This window comes from Nomascus leucogenys, chromosome 16 (assembly GCF_006542625.1).
Source record: "Nomascus leucogenys isolate Asia chromosome 16, Asia_NLE_v1, whole genome shotgun sequence".
Classification (NCBI taxonomy): Eukaryota; Metazoa; Chordata; class Mammalia; order Primates; family Hylobatidae; genus Nomascus; species Nomascus leucogenys.
Genome location: NC_044396.1, coordinates 36,612,692 through 36,632,846, shown reverse-complemented (window position 1 = coordinate 36,632,846; position 20,155 = coordinate 36,612,692). Strand labels below are relative to the sequence as shown.

The 20,155-nt window shown below is 41.9% G+C and overlaps 1 protein-coding gene across 1 annotated transcript in view; it reads left to right on the top strand.

Annotated features, from left to right (window-relative positions):
* The window catches only part of PRKDC (protein kinase, DNA-activated, catalytic subunit), a 184,772-nt gene that overhangs the window by 93,755 nt on the left and 70,862 nt on the right, over nucleotides 1-20,155 (top strand). The window contains exons 40-53 of the mRNA XM_030795536.1: nucleotides 626-833; nucleotides 1,828-2,006; nucleotides 2,857-3,025; nucleotides 3,271-3,336; nucleotides 4,442-4,514; nucleotides 5,651-5,799; nucleotides 6,428-6,565; nucleotides 6,778-6,897; nucleotides 8,136-8,279; nucleotides 10,085-10,236; nucleotides 11,243-11,374; nucleotides 12,651-12,762; nucleotides 15,924-16,048; nucleotides 16,124-16,273. Of these exons, the coding sequence (XP_030651396.1) occupies nucleotides 626-833; nucleotides 1,828-2,006; nucleotides 2,857-3,025; nucleotides 3,271-3,336; nucleotides 4,442-4,514; nucleotides 5,651-5,799; nucleotides 6,428-6,565; nucleotides 6,778-6,897; nucleotides 8,136-8,279; nucleotides 10,085-10,236; nucleotides 11,243-11,374; nucleotides 12,651-12,762; nucleotides 15,924-16,048; nucleotides 16,124-16,273 (1,917 nt within the window). The remainder of the gene's footprint in view (nucleotides 1-625; nucleotides 834-1,827; nucleotides 2,007-2,856; nucleotides 3,026-3,270; nucleotides 3,337-4,441; nucleotides 4,515-5,650; nucleotides 5,800-6,427; nucleotides 6,566-6,777; nucleotides 6,898-8,135; nucleotides 8,280-10,084; nucleotides 10,237-11,242; nucleotides 11,375-12,650; nucleotides 12,763-15,923; nucleotides 16,049-16,123; nucleotides 16,274-20,155) is intronic.

The following is a 20,155-nucleotide window of genomic DNA, read 5'->3' as shown; positions in this document are numbered from 1 at the left end:
TTTTTTTGAGATGGAGTCTCGCTCTTTTGCCAGGCTGGAGTGCAGTGGTGCGATCTCGGCTCACTGCACCCTCCGCCTCCCGTGTTCAAGCGATTCTCCTGCCTCAGCCTTCAGAGTAGCTGGGTCTAGAGGTGCACACCACTACGCCCAGCTAATTTTTGTATTCTTAGTAGACAGGGTTTCACCATATTGGCCAGGGTGGTCTCGATCTCCTGACCTCATGATCTGCCAGCCTCAGCCTCCCAAAGTGCTGGGATTACAGGCATGAGCCACCACGCCCAGCCAACTTCTGAGTTTTATATCCTAGAAATGTGTCTATTTTAAGTCTTGAGATTCTTCCAGAGCCTTCCAGATGTTCTTTAAGCAAGACCAGATTTGAAAGTAAATGAAACATTCTTCTTTTTAATGCCCACGTTTGATTTGAAGATTTTGGGGAGTGGATAAAAGTAGTATGGTTCATGTGCAAATGCTTTTTGTATTTTGTGGATTTTGCATATATATAGTCCTTAAAGTTATTTTTGTAATTCGTAATCACTGGTGTTTACTTTGCCTGTTACGTAGTAGGCACTCATAAAGTTCCTCTTCAAAGCAGGGATGTTCATATAATTTTATCTTGTTTTCTTAGGGGTTCATGCGTCACACAAGTAGGCCTTCTGGAAAGCGTGTATGAAATGTTCAGGAAGGATGACCCCCGCCTAAGTTTCACACGCCAATCCTTTGTGGACCGCTCCCTCCTCACTCTGCTGTGGCACTGTAGCCTGGATGCTTTGAGAGAATTCTTCAGCACAATTGTGGTGGATGCCATTGATGTGTTGAAGTCCAGGTTTACAAAGGTATCATACGCCTTAAATCAGTTAAATAGTAATAAGAAGTAAGCAGCCTGCTTGACTGGTGTGCTTAGACACTGCTGTGTGCTCAGTCACATGGCCTCTGCTGTTCGAGGAGTGTGCCACGTAACAGTCTGTGGCTACATGGGATCTGCCTTTATTTCCTGTGGCTTCTGTAATAACTTAACGCAAATTTGGATATTCTCTTACACTTCTGGAGGCCAGAAGTCCAGAATCAGTTTCACTGGGCTAACATCACAGTGTTGTCAGGGCCACGCTCACTCTGGGAACTCAGGGAAGAGCTGTTCCCGGCCTCTTCCAGGTTCTGGGGGCTGCCAACATTGCTTGGCTTGTGCTGGTTTCACCCTGGTCTCTTCCTCTCTGGTCACATTTCCATTTCCTGTCTATCTAATCTCCCTACACATCCTTCTTACAAGGTTGCCTGTGATTTCATTTATGGCCTACCCACCTGTGCAGTCAAAAATAATCTCCTCATCACAAGGCCCTTAACTAAATTTTGTCTACAAAGTCCTTTTTTGCCACATGAGGAGGTAGGATTTAGGGATGAGGGCATCTTGTGGATCCTTTTTGTGGGGCGAGGGCAGGGTGTATCACTCAGCCTCTCTTGGAATCCTGTTGGGAAATACTATGAATACCCAGATGCCACATTGTTAATGCAAACTTCAAAATAGCTGAGAATTTTGGATTTTCATCTGTTGTTCCCATGTCTTCAGTAAGATTTTGTGCAAACATTTTCTACCCTTGGCTCACTATTTGGATGTCATGCATTATTTCCTGCTTCACCAGTGTAACATATCAATGCTTATATTCGTGTTCTAGACCTGGACAATTGCATGCTTTCTTATTGAAGTGATTTAGCATTTTTGACTGTTAAAATTCTGTCTGTCTAAAGGATATTAAGTATTAAATTTGATATATTCTATAAGATATATTTCATGTTTAATAAGACCAAAGATAATTATTTGTTACCTTTTTGAAGCTAAATGAATCAACCTTTGATACCCAAATCACCAAAAAGATGGGCTACTATAAGATTCTAGATGTGATGTATTCTCGTCTTCCCAAAGATGATGTTCACGCTAAGGAATCAAAAATTAATCAAGTTTTCCATGGCTCGTGTATTACAGAAGGAAATGAACTTACAAAGACACTGATTAAGTAAGATTTTACTTAATTTTGGATTCTATTTTATTTATCAATGCTTTGGGTACATATATTTTTATGTGTGTATATAGTGTGAATAAATATTTTATTTAGATACTGAGCTTTTATAGTTTTCTTCTTACAAACCACTTAGGTGAATTTTAGGGCGTTAATTTAGGGTGTATTAGATAACAGTTGTTTTATCTTGTACTAATATTTTACAAATAATAAAACTTTTTCCTTTTACTGTTCTTTTCCTGCTGTTTTTCCCCTTGAATAGCTTGATGTTTATTTTAGTGCTGTGATTTTCAGTAACAAAAGATTTAGAGTATTTTATTTTTTCTGAGATTTGAAATTAAAGGCATAGTAAATATTTTTTAACTGGCATTCTAAACAGTACAAAAGTAATCAAATGTATTTTCTCTAAAACTTGTCTTTTAATGGAGTTCTCCTCCTAGTAAATATTGAACACAGACTTTTGCCATGTCTCATTTTGCATCTCCAAACAAATTCATTATTACCCTCCTCTTACTTGGTGCTATCTTACCTCATCAGTGAATGATGTCACCATTCAGTCATGACTAGGCTGTTGTCTGTTCTCCTTGCTTCCCTCTCTTTACTTACTGCACTTGATGCCGTTGCGTCACTGACCACTGTGTTGCAAGATCCTTGTATGTATGCTGCCCTTGCTGTGAGATGGGTGACATGCTCCTTTTCATATTTCCAGTGCCCAGTACTCTGCCTGGCACAAGCCTGACCCTCGAGAAAGGCTGAATGGCATTAGGTCCTGTTGTCCGGCATTGTTGGGTTTGAGCAGTGATTGCCATGTTGTGTGAATTGATTTGTCACATGGATCTCTCTGCAGATTGTGCTATGATGCATTTACAGAGAACATGGCAGGAGAGAATCAGCTGCTGGAGAGGAGAAGACTTTACCATTGTGCAGCATACAACTGCGCCATATCTGTCATCTGCTGTGTCTTCAATGAGTTAAAATTTTACCAAGGTTTTCTGTTTAGTGAAAAGCCAGAAAAGGTAGGCCTCTCCTAAGGTGTGCACTATTGTCATTGTAGGAGTTCAAAAGTTAGGTTATATCAGTTAAACTTACAGATAATTTGCACCATCTTATATTAAAGATGTGGTTCGTTTAATTCTGCATAGGTATATTTAAAGCTGGAGTGCTTTTCCATGAGCTATTACATAGCATTAATTCTAAAGTAACATCGGTTATGAGGATCTTCACCATTCAGCTATTTTTACATGATTCTTTGTATTTACAGAACTTGCTTATTTTTGAAAATCTGATCGACCTGAAGCGCCGCTATAATTTTCCTGTAGAAGTTGAGGTGAGTGAAAATGTTCTAAGTTAAAAAAAACTTACCAAGCGCTCACAAGGAAAACCATATTATGTCAAACACGTTAAGTTGCCAATATTCAAGCCGGCTTTCAACAAAAACTGGTGGTTTCATGTAGTTTCTACAAAATCTGGCAATTGTAGCTTAAGATACAATCTCAGGCAACTACAAAATTTGTCAGAACTTGATTTCATCTCTTGACATGTGAAGGAAAGACGGTGCCAGTAAAAGGAAGTGTTAGGACATATCCCAGAAGTTGTTTTCTGAGTGAATTGCTCCAGTCAAAGAAGTTGAGATCCTTACTGTGGCTTTGCTTGGGCAACGTGGCAGGATCATGGAGAAGTCATGGGTTAACTGGAAGACATGCTCTGGCAGATAGGACAAGGTTTGTTTTAGCCAAGCTCAGATTGACATGCCAACCTCAGCAGTTGGGCAGTTGGTGAGAATGTGGTGGTTGCTGCCTTCACCACCCATTGGAAATGGGAAGGTGGGCAGAGAGCTGAGCTCATCCACCATGGCATGCACTTTCCCCACACAGCTGCTGATCTCCACCATGTCTTAGTGCTTCACCACTACATGTGAATGGTGATCCTGCCTTGTACTTCTGAACAAGACTAGGATTGTTTTCTAGGCATATGTTCAAAGAACTAAAAAACAACAAAATTAGCACCAGTTTATTAAGTGTGTAGACACATGCTGTATGTTGCTTCTATATTTTACAACAATTACAGGTACTATGATATATCATAACTAGATTTGAAGAAATTGAGGTTCAGAGATAAATAAAATTTATCAGCAATCCAGGCATAAGAGCTTGGTACACACTGTACGCAGTGAGCTGTACCAGAGCTGAGATGGAGGTTAAGTGCCTGGGCCGAGTTCTGTGGGAATCTGCAGGAAGGGCTTTCCTTAAGGGACACTCACTAGTCTCTTTTTGAGGTTATTTTTGAGTGCTTTTAAATATGTTTTGTTTTAAAATTTTTTGTTTTGTTTTGTTTAAAAATTTGTAATTTTTTTTTGCCAGATTGCTATTAAAACAGAAAAAGTATGACTTATTATAAAATGTTTTACATTGTTTATTTGTTCTGCCCAATAGCTTCCTATGGAAAGAAAGAAAAAGTACATTGAAATTAGGAAAGAAGCCAGAGAAGCAGCAAATGGGGATTCAGGTAGGATGTTTTCAAAATCACGAGAAAGGATTCAAATCGATGGGTTGTTTTGTTTTGTTTGGTTCTAAGACAAGTAGAGGAGTAAGGTATTTTTTATGTAAATAGAAAATACTTTAAGTACCCTAAAACATTGAAATTGAGTTTGAAAAAGTATTTTAAGTGGCAAATGGAATTATATTTTGAAAGAAATGTACTTAGCTAAACTTAGCTGCATAAAAAGGTCTCAGAGCGGCCAGATGGGGCTCAGATATGTTACACTTTTTTAAAAGTACAAAATTAGCTTGGTGTCTTATTGTTTGCATATGGATTGTATTTGTATGTTATTTAGATATATTCAGAAGTCTACATTAGAATACAAGTCCTTTCCAGCCAGTCTGTGCCCAACCTCACTGTGGGTTACCATCTCCAGCAGGACAGAGCTGCTCAAGGCCCCTGACCTGCCGACCCCCTCCCCTGCAGCCCTTCTTCCTGCTCACTCCAGCATATGGCCCTTGCCTGTGCCTTGTAGGTGCCAGGCCTGCTTTTGCCCCAGGTCGTTTGCACTTGCAGTTTTGTCTAATACCCACAACCCCAAGTGTCAGCATACCTCATGACATTTTGTTTAATGTCAACCCCTGAAGTAGACTCCTCCTGGCCTCCCTATTTAAAATTAGTCCACTATCCCTCTATATGCTCCTTGTTTTTGTTTTTTGCTTAATTTTTCCTTATAGCTTTATCATCATTTCTTGATATGAGAATAAAATTTGGACCAGTTTTCTAAATCCCTTAGGTGTTTTGGATTAGCTACTTTTCAGTAGTATTTCTTCCCACATTTATGTTAGACTTAATGGGCAAAATGTACATCATCAAAATTTTAAATGCGAAGAAAATTTGTTAATCATATGCAAAATTGGACCAGTATAACAATTTCCTTGTCTATGACAGAATAACTGCTTGATAACAACAAAAAGAAAATGAGGTCTCTTCCCCATTTCTTTTTTGCTTTCTTAATCTGGATAATAGGTTAATAATCACCAGCTTGATGAAAACCTTAGATTAAAATACCCTTTAATTTTCATATCATTTGAGTTTAGAGAAATACATTTCTTACTGATTATATTTGAATACATGTAATTTTCTCCTTTTTTATATTTCAGATGGTCCTTCCTATATGTCTTCCCTGTCATATTTGGCAGACAGTACCCTGAGTGAGGAAATGAGTCAATTTGATTTCTCAACCGGAGTTCAGAGCTATTCATACAGCTCCCAAGACCCTAGACCTGCCACTGGTCGTTTTCGGAGAAGGGTGATCACATTTCACATACTAAAAGAATATTGTCGATGTTTGTGAAGAAAGGGGGTCACAGCTATGCCTTGCTGTTACTACAGGAAGCCAGTTCTCTGTCCATTGACAACCCTTGGAGTATAGAGTTAATTTGGAGAATTTCCCAAGATCTAATTCCTAGCCTTTTATTCTGTAGACTCAGCAGTCAGATATCATCAGCACAGTAGGAGGTCAGGGATCAACATAGCAAAGATGCTTTGACTGAGGTGCACTCCTGGGGAGTCACCATACAGACAGGTCAGGGGGTCAACATACCAGAGACATCTGGCCTGAGGAGCCACCCTGGGGATTGACCATAGATGGGGGTCAGGGGTCAGTGTAACAGAGACATCTGACCTCAGGAGCCACCCTGTGGAGTGACTGGGCAGACAGGGCAGGGGGACTATGTACTTGGGATGCAAGGAAGACATGAAATCTTTCTTATGTGTTAATTGTACAGTGTGAGTGTATTTGATATTATTACCAAATTATCATTATTACCTAAGTGTTTGTTATATGCTGTTCTCCCAGAAAGAGCCTCCCACATCCACTGCCTTGTCCACTGAATGTTAACTGTACCCTCTGCTCTCCTGGGCCCTCCCTTTCGCAGGAGCAGCGGGACCCCGGGGTGCATGATGATGTGCTGGAGCTGGAGATGGACGAGCTCAATCGGCACGAGTGCATGGCGGCCCTGACGGCCCTGGTGAAGCACATGCACAGAAGCCTGGGCCCGCCTCAAGGAGAAGAGGTGCTTTTCCCACTCATCTTACCTGTTAACACTATATTCATTGGTGTCATATTGAGAATGAACATTTAATATTGAAGACAAAACCAAACTGCTTATCAAATAAATGTGATTTTTTTTGTTCATGTCTTACTTTATCATTATTTTTCCATAATATCAAAATGTATCATTATTTTATTCCACTTTTTAAGGTAATTTTGAATGTTTTATTTTAGGATTCAGTGCCAAGAGATCTTCCTCCTTGGATGAAATTCCTCCATGGCAAACTGGGAAATCCATTAGTACCATTAAATATCCGTCTCTTCTTAGCCAAGCTTGTTATTAATACAGAAGAGGTAAGTAATTGATTATTTCTTTATTCTTTGAAAATTGATTATTTGTTTATTCTTTGAATAGATTCTATAAGTCTGTTTATTCAATTCTATGAATGAATCAATTGCAATTCTGTGAATATACTTAAAAACACACAAAAAAGGAAAATATAAAGGGACAGAGCATGACATTTTTGTTCTCTGATTAGCCATCCAATATTTATCTACTTGTTCATCACCATTCTTTTATCGTTTTTAACACATGTAAATTCACCTCTCGTGAGTTAGAAGTGGTGTTTGTATAAAGTACGTGTAGCCGCTTTCTAATGGCTGCCAACGTTCTCTCCTTATAGTAGAAAAAAAAAAGCGGGGGGTGGAGGCGGGGAGAAAATATTCCTGTTAACTCTATATGAAAAACGGCTGACTCTTAGGCAGTTGCTGAGTTTGTAAGGTAGGAGCATCTTGGAGTCGATTTTGGAAAGGCCTTTGAGCTAGACGTGGTGAAGTGCAGTGAGAGTTTGCACTAGGCAGGGAAGGAGTAGCATAGCACGGGTGGTCCCTGGGTGAGCCATGCAGGTCTGCACTGACTGCTTGGGCTGTGGGAGTGTGGCCTGGACCAGAGCCAGGCCAGGCCATCCAGAGCTATGCAGAGGGTTGGGCTCATTCATTGAGCACCAGGGAACGACTAAGGGCACTAAGTGGTGGGGTGACACCATCCACTTGGCTCCGTAGAAGGTCATTCTGGGCAGCTCTGCAGACGTGGCGAGTCTGTCAGGAGGTCCCTGACAGATTGCTCTAGGGCTGCAGCAGCACCTGCTTTCCTCAGGGCTCACTTGATTCTTCACACCCTGGGCACGTGGTCTCAGGGTGCCATACTGGGGGGACTCAGACAGCTGTGGCCTGAGATCAAGCTGCTGGCAGGGTTGGTTCCTTCGAGAGCTATGAGAGAGCCTGGTCCAGGCTGCACCCAGCCTCTGGCAGCCTCAAGCACTGTGTGGTGTGTCAGAGGCATTCTCCCTGTGTCTTCGCCACATCTTCCCCTTGTATCTGTCTCTGTGTCCTGATTTCCTCTTTTAATAAGGACACCAGTCATACTGGATTAGGGCCCACACTAATGACTTCACTTTAACGTGCTTACCTCCCTTTTGGCTTTAGGTCCAGTCATAGTATACCATTTTAGCTGATGGAAGATACAGTCTTGTATTAATATTTTGGCAATTTAAGACCATTCTTTGATGTTTGACTTTTACATCCTCTTGTAGGTCTTTCGCCCTTACGCGAAGCACTGGCTTAGCCCCTTGCTGCAGCTGGCTGCTTCTGAAAACAATGGAGGAGAAGGAATTCACTACATGGTGGTTGAGATAGTGGCCACTATTCTTTCATGGACAGGCTTGGCCACTCCGACAGTAAGGATTGATGCATCTTTTATGTTAATATATTATCCTTTGCCAATAGCCTATAGAGCCTGTGACACATAATTCAGGTCCCTCTCACTGACTGTGCTATGGTTTTCAGCATTTGTTGCTACATTGCTGGTGTGCTCCTAAACCAAATGGCCTCAGCCTGCTTTGGTTTTGTTTTGTTTCCTTTGCCTTTGGTAATTCGTCTGACCTTGCTTTTCTTGTGAAGCTGTCAGGTGTTTGTTTTGTTTTGTTTGCTGCCTTTACTTGCCTTAGAAATGAGATTGCAAATTTATTAAAACTATGTGTAAACTGAATGTCAACCAACCCTGAATGGGAGGCTCTGAGGACTTCTGTCCTCAATTCCCTGGATGTTGGCATTTGTGCCAGCTTCTCTACTCCCAGAGTATTGACTGATACCAGGAATGGCAAGATTAGGGCTAAAGCAGTAGCTGCCAGATGATAACACCATGTTATGTTGAGGCAAATGCAATACCCACCAGTGTAGACATGTGTGTTGGAGCTTTGCCTACTCGTTTAAAACTGTGGACACTGATAGCATACAAACGTTTTCATGTGAGGAGATAGTAGGAACAGTCTGTATTAAATATAATATACACATGCGGGGCCAGGCATGATGGCTCACACCTGTAATCCCAGCACTTTGGAAGACCAAGGCAGGCAGATCACTTGAAGTCAGGAGTTTGAGACCAGCCTGGCCAACATGGTGAAACCTTATCTGTACTGAAAAAATGCAAAAATTAACTGGGCGTGGTGCCGCATGTCTATAATCCCAGCTATTCGGGAGGCTGAGGCAGGAGAATTGCTTAAACCCGGGAGGCGGATGTTGTGGTGAGCTGAAATTGCACTATTGTGCTCCAGCCTGGGTGACAGAGTGAGACTATGTTCCCCCAGCTCTCCCCACCCCCCACCCCCCACACCCCCACACCCCCGCCCGCCCACACAAAAATACATGGAGCTTTCTCATAAGCTTGTCTCTGGATGTGCCTATCTCATTTGTTTCACAGTTAACCAAACTTAGATTTCTTTGTCCTAGTGTAATGAAATACTTTGTTTTCTGCTTAATAAAATGAAAAAATTAAGAGGGGTTTAGTTTAACTAAGGGTCCGTTGGAAGAGATTGATGTAGCTGTCAGCGGCTCAGCTGAACTCAAGAGAGTGGAACTGCCAGGCTTGGGGTAGCTGAATACAGCAACAGCAAGCCAGAAAGAAGGTTGCCATGAAGGTTTTACTCACTCTGGAGTCATGGAAGTGAGAGGCTAACACTGGAGGGAGACTCCCCCTGTTCTGTTTGCTCTTAGAGTGGTGCACTGCTCAGCATCCAGATGGATTAGCACAGACATGGGCCGTCTCACCGTTGAGAGGCCCCGAACAGGAGGCTCTGCAGTTTTATGGGGAAGAGCTGAGTCAGAAAGCACTGGATACTGAGTCAGAGTGGGGAAAGTGCCTTCATGCTGCTCCCCTGCCCTGCAAGTGACCCCTGTCCAGGGCCTCAGATAAAGGGTCCTAGGCATGGAGGCTCCAGGGAGGAAAGCAGAGGAGTTTGCATGGGGCATGGCGGCTGGCAGCCTGCACCCTGGACGGCAGCTCCGAGACCGCAGCGCCGGCGGTGCCTGGTCCTCTTGCCAGGTCAGCCTTTGTTGTTGTCTGTTTCTGAAAAATCACAGGGCTTTGAACAGGAGCCAGACTCATGTAAAATGCCAGATTTCTTTTATAAATGAACTCGAGTTAAAAAATGCTTTTCCAGAGTGGAATGCCGCATATTAATATAGAATTTCTCTACCTTTTCAGGGGGTCCCTAAAGATGAAGTGTTAGCAAATCGATTGCTTAATTTCCTAATGAAACATGTCTTTCATCCAAAAAGAGCTGTGTTTAGACACAACCTTGAAATTATAAAGACCCTTGTCGAGTGCTGGAAGGATTGTTTATCCATCCCTTATAGGTATGTTTACTGGTTTTTGCAGTATTGTTTAGAAATTTAGGTTAAAATATGGTGTGTGGTAAATGATGATTACAGTGAAATTTAATTACATGAAATGATAGGAGGAAGAAAATAATTTATTATTACTATAAAACCACAGCCTCCAGAGTGTGGCACCAGATGCATGTCTCGCGCCCTCCAGTGGCCCTGCCCTCTGCCTCAGCTTGCCTCTGATGTCCCCACTCTGGGGAGGGGCACCACCCTCCATTGGCCCATGGGGTAGAGGGTGGTGGGAGGTGGGTAGGACTTGTGTGTAATTCCTTTTTTTGTAGCCTAAGGCAAGCTAAAACTTTCAAAAAGTTTTGCTATCAACTAAGGGAGAATTTAGGCAAATAATTAAAATATGAGGGCGATAAAATTGCCAGTGTTACAAAGCTGGAGGAACCTGGATGTGAACAGGAGGTGTTAGCAAGCAGGGGTATTGGATATGGGAAAAGAAAAAGAAAGCATTTCTATAAAGTCAAAGCTAGACCTGGGGAAGAAACAGAAATAAAGAAAAAGCATTTCTTACCCTGAAGATTAGCTTTAGAAAATTCTGTATTTGGCCGGGCACGGTGGCTCACGCCTGTAATCCCAGCTCTTTGGGAGGCCGAGGCGGGTGGATTATGAGGTCAGGAGATTGAGACCATCCTGGCTAACATGGTGAAACCCCGTCTTTACTAAAAAATACAAAAAATTAGCCAGGTGTGGTGGCAGGCGCCTGTAGTCCCAGCTACTTGGGAGGCTGAGGCAGGAGAACAGCATGAACCCAGGAGGCAGACATTGCAGCGAGCCGAGATTGCGCCAACTGCACTCCAGCCTGGGTGACAAAGCGAGACTCCAAGACTCCGTCCCAATCGCGCCACTGCACTCCAGCCTGGGCGAGAGTGAGACTCTGTCTCAAAAAAATAAAATTCTGTATTTGTCTTCCTGCTTTTTATTTGATTATGTGACAGTCTCAATTTTCTCCTTTGTGCTTATGTTTCAGGTTAATATTTGAAAAGTTTTCCGGTAAAGATCCTAATTCTAAAGACAACTCAGTAGGGATTCAATTGCTAGGCATCGTGATGGCCAATGACCTGCCTCCCTATGACCCTCAGTGTGGCATCCAGAGTAGCGAGTACGTGTTTGCTTGATTATTTTTTAGGTCACGTCTACCCAAACTGGATTGACAGACTTCACTATGGTGCAGTTTTGATAAATTTAAGGACCAGGCCCATGTTACAAATGTTTCTGGGTCATGCATGGTGGCTCATGCCTGTAACTCTAACACATTTGAGAGGCCAAGGCAGGAGGATTGCTTGAGTCCAGGAGTTTGAGACCAGCCTGGACAGCATAGCAAGACCCCATCTGTAGCAAAAAAAATTTTTTTCTACCTAAATTTAGGAAGATGGATTTAGATTTTTTTGGAAGAAAAAATATGCTTGGGGCAAATGAGAAATGTAGGTGTTTAAAACAGTGTAATTTTTTCATATACATACTGGCAGGTGAGAGGTGTTAAGTATTTCTTATTTTCTAAACTGATATTCTGAACATTTATCCCCAAAAGTAATGCAGGCCCCTCAGGAGGCTTTGTTCTGGGCTCTCTGACCGTGAGGGCTGGTAGACGCTGGGCTGCACCGTCCTGCCTGGGAGCTAGGGCAGCTGGGTGTGACATGCCAAGACAAGAGGCCTCAGAAAGATGGTTCCGGGACATCATCCCGGGAATGAGGGTTGTGAAGTCAGTGTTGACTCCTGGCCACTCCCTGGGTTTCCGCCTGCCCTGCCCAATCACTCTCTCTGTTTGGTCCTCCGTGTTGGCCCCCCAGCACCGTCGGACCAGTTACTGGTGCCAGAGACGACACATGACCTCAGGGCTGAGGCAGCCAGCTTTGTAGCAGCCTCAGTGGGAACACGGCTCCTTTTAGATAGTCACTGGCTGGGGCTTTGGCTTCTACGCCAGGATAACCTTGCAGAGTCCCCTGAGTGCTGACAGTGAATGGGCGGCTCCCTGGGAAGCCTCCTCACACAGACGGCACTGGGAGTATGCTCTTTCTCATTTTATTGTCCTTGTCCTGCTATAGTAGGTGGGTTTTGAAAGGGAGTCAGTGTCCCGTGATCTTGGATAGTAGCTCTTTCTTTCACTGCACCTTTCTGTCTGTTCAGCCTTGTGGGATGGTCCAGCTGCAGCGGTTCTGCATGATAGGACAGCAGACTGCCTTATATGCGGTTATGACATCGGGCACCCTTACATACATGCTGATGTGTGCATTTGTGCATGGAATTTGCATCACATTCTATATTTAGATTTCCTCCACTTAGGCTGTCAATATGACATGAGAGGGAAAAATGTCATTTATATTTATGGAACAACAATGGTTTATTTGATGTATATGTCTTTTCTGTGTTTATTGTAGATACTTTCAGGCTTTGGTGAATAATATGTCCTTTGTAAGATATAAAGAAGTGTATGCCGCTGCAGCAGAAGTTCTAGGACTTATACTTCGATATGTTATGGAGAGGAAAAACGTGAGTGTGCTACGCAATTTTCAATAAATACCTCTTACTCTATTTTGATTTGTTATGACCCTTGATACTTACATGTTTATTTCTTGAATGGTATTAGAAACAAAATGGGCATCTGCATTTATTAATATTTTACTGTTTCTTACTATAATATAGCAAATATAATACTCAGTTTTTTAGAGAGGGCACATGATTTTTAAACACCTTGGAAACTTGGTGAACGTGGAGAGATCAGCAACCGACTTGGTAATGTAAAATCAGGATGAGAGTATTTAACCAGCTTTTATTACTGTGAACTTGGTCTCAGGATTTCCTTGTGGAGGAAATTGTCCTGGTAGATAGCTGCTGTCCTCTCCCAGTCCATTCCTCCCCTTGCAGTTTTTGGTGTAGCTGTTGAACAGGGGCAGGGACCTCCCAGGCAACCCTCTCAGCTCTGCTGCTTTGCCCACTGGACAGGACTGAGATGAGCCTAACTGAACGTTTTTAAGTGCAGTGCGCTGTTCAGATAAGAGGAATGAATGAAGAAGTAACATGTTCTTTATTGTTTTAAAGTCTTTTTAGAGCTAGGGTCTTGCTCTGTCACCTGGACTGGAGTGCAGTGGTGTAATCATAGCTCACTGCAGCCTTGCACTCCTGGGCTCAAACCATCCTCCCACCTTAGCCTCCCGAGTAGCTGGGACTACAGGCATATGCCACCATGCCTGGCTAATTTTTGTATTTTTTGTAGAAAAAAGGTTTCGCCATGTTGCCCAAGCAGGGTAGTGGGTTTCAGGGTCATCACTGGGATAAGGTGCTCTGTGGATCCCTGGGGATCTTGCTGCTGCAGAGCCTGTCTGGGTGGCCCAGCTGGTCACACCCTGAGGACACTCTTGGCTCCTGTCCTCTTCCTGTGGCAGCCCCTTCTCCCTTTCCTCAGCTGCATTTCCCTGACCACCTCCACAGCTTGGCTTTGGCCTCACTCACTGCTCCCCTGCCCACCTCATCCAGCCTGATGGCTTTATATAGACTGCCTTTGTGTTCATGATTCTCAAGTTTGCACCCCCAGCTCAGTTACTCTCCTGAAAGAAAGGACAGAGTAGAGTCCAGGCCACAGTCACTGTCGGGCTGGATGAGGAGAGGCTCAGGAGAAGCCAGGTGGTCCTGAGCAGGCACCAGTCGGCCCAGTGCTGTGATTGGACCCTTGTCCATGTCACCAAGTATGGATTTGTTTGGATTTAAAATAAAATTAAGATGACCCCTTTGGGAAGATCAAACATTACTTGTAATTCATTTTAGGGATTATCCGCTATTTTTGTAAATAAACAGATTTTTTAAATTCAGTATAACTTTTTTACAAGATGATTCTAACATCCCTAAATATGAGGTTTAAATTTACATAATATGCTTCATTTCCACCATAAATGGAGCAAGTTACAGTAGATCCCCAGGTTTAATTTCTCATGACTTAAATTTCAACTTAAGAAGAAAAAACACTTCTGTTTTACATATATTTTTCTGAATATAAAAGTGATACAGATTTATCGTAGAAATTTAGAAAGCAGAGTAAACATAAAGAAGTTGGTAAGAGGCCGGGTGCTGTGGCTCATGCCTGTAATCCCAGCACTTTGGGAGACCAAGGCAGGCAGATCACTTGAGGTCAGGAGTTCAAGACCAGCCTGGTCAAAATAGTGAAACGCTGCCTCCACAAAAAATACAAAAATTAGCTGGGCACGGTGGCACACGCCCATAATCCCAGCTACTTGGGAGGCTGAGGCAGGAGAATCCCTTGAACCTGGGAGGCAGAGGTTGGAGTGAGCTGAGATCACACCACTGCACTCCAGCCTGGGCGACAGAGTGAGACTCCATCTCAAAAAAAATAAAAAGAAGTCAGTAAGAGAGGCTCGCACTCTTCCCACGCAACGTCCCTCAGCACCTGTGGCACACAGCTCCACTGTCCTTGGTCTCTGTTATTCATACTGTTTTATAACTTGCTTTCTTTACTTGCTAGATTGTGATCATTTCATTGTGTTATATTAAATACTTTCAATAAAAAGACATCTGATGAATTGGTAGTGTAATACTATATGTATTCTATATGGGGTTCAGGCCGTTGAAATTTGTGATTTTGTGTTAAGGGTTTTTCTTAAGATAATTTAAAAATAGCCTCATACTACAGATTCAGTATCTCTGTTCCAAAATGCTTGGGACCAGGAGTGTTTCCATTTTCTGGTTTTGCAATATTTTCATGATAGTTACTGTTTGAACATCCCTAATTCAAAAATTCAAAATTCAAATGCTCCAGTGAACGTTTTGTTGAGTGTCATTCTGAGGCTCAAAACGTTTTACATTTTGGAGGATTCTGGATTTTCAGATTTGAGGCGCTCAGTCTGTGTTGAGTTTGCATTGAAAAACTGTTCTGTCTTTGTGACTTTGAAACGTTGCCTATGCCTCTTTCTGATGTTTGTGAGGAAGGAGGTGAGTCAGAAAGGACAGCAGTGTTTTCCGTTGCTTCCTTCCAGTGGACTCTACTGAGTGCTTCTCTGTGTGGAGGACATTTGAGGACTTTCTGGTTCTAGGGATGCAGTAGGGAACAGGACAGGTCATGTCCCTGCCCTTGAGGAGCTGGCAGTTGGGGAGGAGAGACAGATGGTACACAGATGAATATATAACAGGTAGCAACACTTGGTGAAAAGAGGCAGGACGTGAGCAGACAGTACAGTGATAGGGACTGCTGTGTGAATAGAATTGCTTGAAAATTCTAGTCCATGTGAATATTTTTTATCAGAAATCTGAACATCATAAAATATGTCTCAAATAATATTTAGCTTAGCTTCTCAAAGGACTTACTGGTCCTACCAAGTGTTTTGGTGTCAGTAGGGAACACTAATCTTCATTGGTCTGACATCTACATGAGCCAGACACCTGGGTGCTCAGCACAGAGCACAGTGATGTGGACTGGCTCACTGAGGTGTAGGAACTCAAGGATCCGGAGCCTAAGGGTGTGCGATGGTCAGTGTAGACCAGCAGACATCCCCAGCACCTACTGTCCCATCATCTACCTTGTTGTAGGTGATAACATTGAGCACCTTCATTGGGCTCACTTAAATACTCAAGATAAACCTTGCTTTCAGTGCTTAACCTACATTTCCACTTTTGTGTATTTGAAAATAAACTTCATTTTTCAGATACTGGAGGAGTCTCTGTGTGAACTGGTTGCAAAACAATTGAAGCAACATCAGAATACTATGGAGGACAAGTTTATTGTGTGCTTGAACAAAGTGACCAAGAGCTTTCCTCCTCTTGCAGACAGGTATGGGCAGTCCAGGGATCCTGTGGGGGCAGGAGGGTCCTTGGCCCTCCTCTCACCAATTCCCTTCCCCGCCAGGTTCATGAATGCTGTGTTCTTTCTGCTGCCAAAATTTCATGGAGTGTTGAAAACACTCTGTCTGGAGGTGGTACTTTGTCGTGTGGAGGGAATGACAGAGCTGTACTTCCAGTTAAAGAGCAAGGACTTCGTTCAAGTCATGAGGCATAGGTGAGTGAACACTAGCCCTGCTCTTGGGTCCCACTGGCTCATAAAGTGTTAATTTATTCAGATGTCTCCAACTCAAGAAGAACCTGTGGGTTTCACATTTGTGAAGTTGAAATCTCTGAAGAAAAGGTGAAGGCACCATAAGAATAGGATATCTGCTGAGGTGGGCCTGCTCCCTGCTCCCTTGGCCTGGCATCTTGGGGAGCCACATCCCAGGGCGTGTGTTTCATCCATCAATGAAGGAGGTGGCCTATGGGGTTACCTTGGCTCTCTTCAGATTTAAAATGTATGCTTTTGAGTTCTGTACCTATTTTGCCAGGTGAGAGGCTTCTGTTAATGTGTTTAAATTGTTCATTTATTTTCAAAATTGCAACATAGCATAAAAGTATATGTTAAAAGAGAAAGCTGCTGATCACTTACATTATATTATTTCCCTGTCCCTGTTCTCTTTTCCGGTCTTAGTCTATTAGTCTATATACCTTTTTTTTTTTTTTCCCATTTTTTCAACTTTTATTTTTGAATAAGGAGATACAAGTGCAGGTTTGTTACGAAGGTATATCGCGTAATGTTGAGGTTTGGAGTACAGATGAATCTGTCACTCCGGTAGTGACCATAGTACCTAGTAGTTAGTTTTTCAACTCTTGCCTCATATCCTCCCTTCCCCTTATTCTGTTCCCCAGTGTCTGTTGTTCCTGACTTTATGTCTATGTGTACTCAGTGTTTAGCGCCCACATATGAGTAAGTACGTGCAGTATTTGCTCTTCTGTGTCTGCACTAGTTCACTTAGGACAGTGGCCTCCAGCTGCATCCATGTTGCTGCAAAGGACATTTCATTCTTTTTTATGGCTGCCTAATATTCCATGGTATATATGTACTGTTTTCTTTATCCAGTCCACCATTGATGGGCACCTGGGTTGATTCCATGTCTTTGCTGTTGTAAATGGTGCTATGGTGAACATACGGGTGCATGTGTCTTTTTGGTAGAATGATTTATTTTCCTTTGCGTATATACCCAGTAATGGGATTGCTGGGTCAAATGATAGTTCAACTCTCACTTCCTTGAGAAGTCTCCAAACTGCTTTCCACAGTGGCTGAACTAATTTACATTCCCACCAACAATGTGTAAGTGTTCCGTTTTCTCTACAGCCTTGCCAATATCTGCCAGATTTTTAACTTTTTAAGAAAACCATTCTGACTGGTGTGAGATGGTATCTCATTTGCATTTCTCTGATGATTTGTGATGATGACTTTTTTATATAAATATATTTGTTGGCCACTTTTATGTCCTTTGAGAAGTATCCATGTCTTTTGCTCATTTTTTAATAGGGTCACTTTTTACTTGTTGAATTAAGTTTTTGATGGATTCTGGATATTAGACCTTCATTAGGTGCATAATTTGTGAATATTTTGAATATTTTCTCCCATTCTATAGGTTGTCTGTTTACCCTCTTGATAGTATCTCTTGCTGCACAGAGTCTCTTTAATTTAACTAGGTCCTGCTGGTCAATTTTTGTTTTTGTTGCAGTTTCTTTTTAGAACTTAGTCATAAATTCTTTGCTAAGGCTGATATTGAGAAGGGTATTTCCTAGATTTTCTTCTAGGATTTTTCTAATTTGAAGTCTTACATTGAAGTCTGTAATCCATCTTAATTTTTTTATATGGTGATAGGCAGGGGTCTAGTTTCATTCTTTTGCATATGGTTAGCCAGTTAGCACCATTTATTGAACAAGGCATCTTTTCCCCACAGTTTATTTTTGTTGACTTTGTCAAAGATCAGATGGTTCGGCTTTATTTCTGGGTTCTGCATTCTGTTCTGTTGGTCTGTGTGTCTGTGTTTTTTTGTTTTTTGTTTTTTCCCCCCACCAGTACCATGCTGTTTTGGTTATTGTATCCCGGTAGTATAGTGAAGTTGGGTAATATGATATTCTGGCTTTGTTCTTTTTGCTTAGAATTCTTTTGGCTATTCGGGCTCTTTTTTGGTTTCATATGAATATTAGAATAGTTTTTTTTCAATTCTGTGAAAAGTGACATAGGTAGTTTGATAGGAATAGCACTGAATTTGTAGATTGCTTTGGGCAGAATTGCTATTCTAACAATATTGATTCTTCTAATCCTTTTTTTCATTTATTTGTGTCATCTCTGATTTCTTTCAGCAGTGTTTTGTAGTCCTCCTTGTAGAGATCTTTCACCTCCTTGGTTAGCTGTATTCTTAGGTGTTTTATTCTTTTCTTTGCTATTGTAAATAGGCTTACATTCTTGATTTGGCTCTCAGCTGTAATGTTATTGGTGTATAGAAATGTTACTGATTTTTGTACATTGATTTTATATCCTAAAACTTTACTCAAGTCATTTATCAGTTCTAGGAACCTTTTGTCAGAGTCTTTAGGGTTTTCTAGGTATAGAATCATACCATCAGAGAAGAGGAATAGTTTGATTTCTTCTTTTCCTATTTGAATACGTTTTATTTCTTTCTCTTGCTTGATTGTTCTGTGTAGGACTTCGAGTACTGTGTTGAATAGGAGTGATGAGAGTGGGCATCCTTGTCTTTTCCAGTTTTCAAGGGGAATGCTTCCAGTTTTTGCCATCATTCAGTATCACGTAGGCTGTGGGTTTCTCATAGATGATTCTTACTATTTTGAGGAATATTCCTTTGATGCCTGGTTTCTTGAGGGTTTTTATCATGCAAGGATGTTGGATTTTTTTCTTTTTTTTCTTTTTTTGAGGCAGAGTCTCCCTCTGTTACCCAGGCTGGAGTGCAGTGGTGTGACCTCAGCTCACTGCAACCTCTGCCTCCCAGGTTTAAGCGATTCTCCTGCGTCAGCCTCCTGAGTAAGTGGGATTACAGGCACATGCCACCATGCCTGGCTAATTTTTGTATTTTTAGTAGAGACAGGGTTTTATCATGTTGACCAGGCTGGTCTCGGACTCCTGACCTTAAATGATCCATCTGCCTCGGCCTCCCAAAGTGCTAGGATTATAGGCGTGAGCCACTGCGCCCGGCCCAGAATGTTGGATTTTATTGAAAGGTTTTTCTCCATTTATTGAAATGATCATATGGCTTTTGTTTTTAATTCTGTTTATGTGGTGAATCACATTATTGATTTGTGTATGTTGAACCAACCGCACATTCTAGGAATAAAGCACACTCGATTGTCACGCATTGACTTTTAGTTGTGTTGTTGGATTCAATTTGCTAGTATTTCGTTGAGGATTTTTGCATATGTGTTCATCAGGGCTTTGGCCTGAAGTTTTCTTTTTTCATTGTGTCCTGCCAGATTTTGGTATCAGGATGATGCTGGCTTCATAGAATGAGTCAGGGAGGAGTCCTTCCTCCTTGGTTTTGTGAAATAGTTTCAGTAGCATTCGTACCAATTCTTTGTATGTCTGGTAGAATTCAGCTGTGAATCCATCTGCCCTGGGGTTTTTGTTTTCTGCTTTTTTTTTTTTTTTTTTTGGTTGGTAAGTTTTTTTCATTATTGATTTAATTTAGGAGCTCCTGATTGGTCTGTTCAGGTTTTTTTTGTTTTTTTTTTTTTAATTTCTGGTTCAATCTTGGGAGGTTGTATGTTTCCAGGAATGTATCTATTTCCTCTAGATTTCCTAATTTGCTTACGTAGAGGTGTTCACAATAGTCTCTGAGGATCTTTGGTATTTCTGTGGGATCAGGTATGATGTTATCTTTGTCATTTCTTATTGTGGTTATTTAGATCTTCTGTCTGTCTGTCTCTGTCTCCCTTTATTGATCTAGCTTGTGGTCTATCTCGTTTATTCTTTCAAATAATCAACTTTTGGTTTTGTTGAATCTTTGTGTAGATTTTTGGATCACAATTGCATTCAATTCCACTCTGGACTTTGGTTATTTCTTTTCTTCTGCTGTCTTTAGGG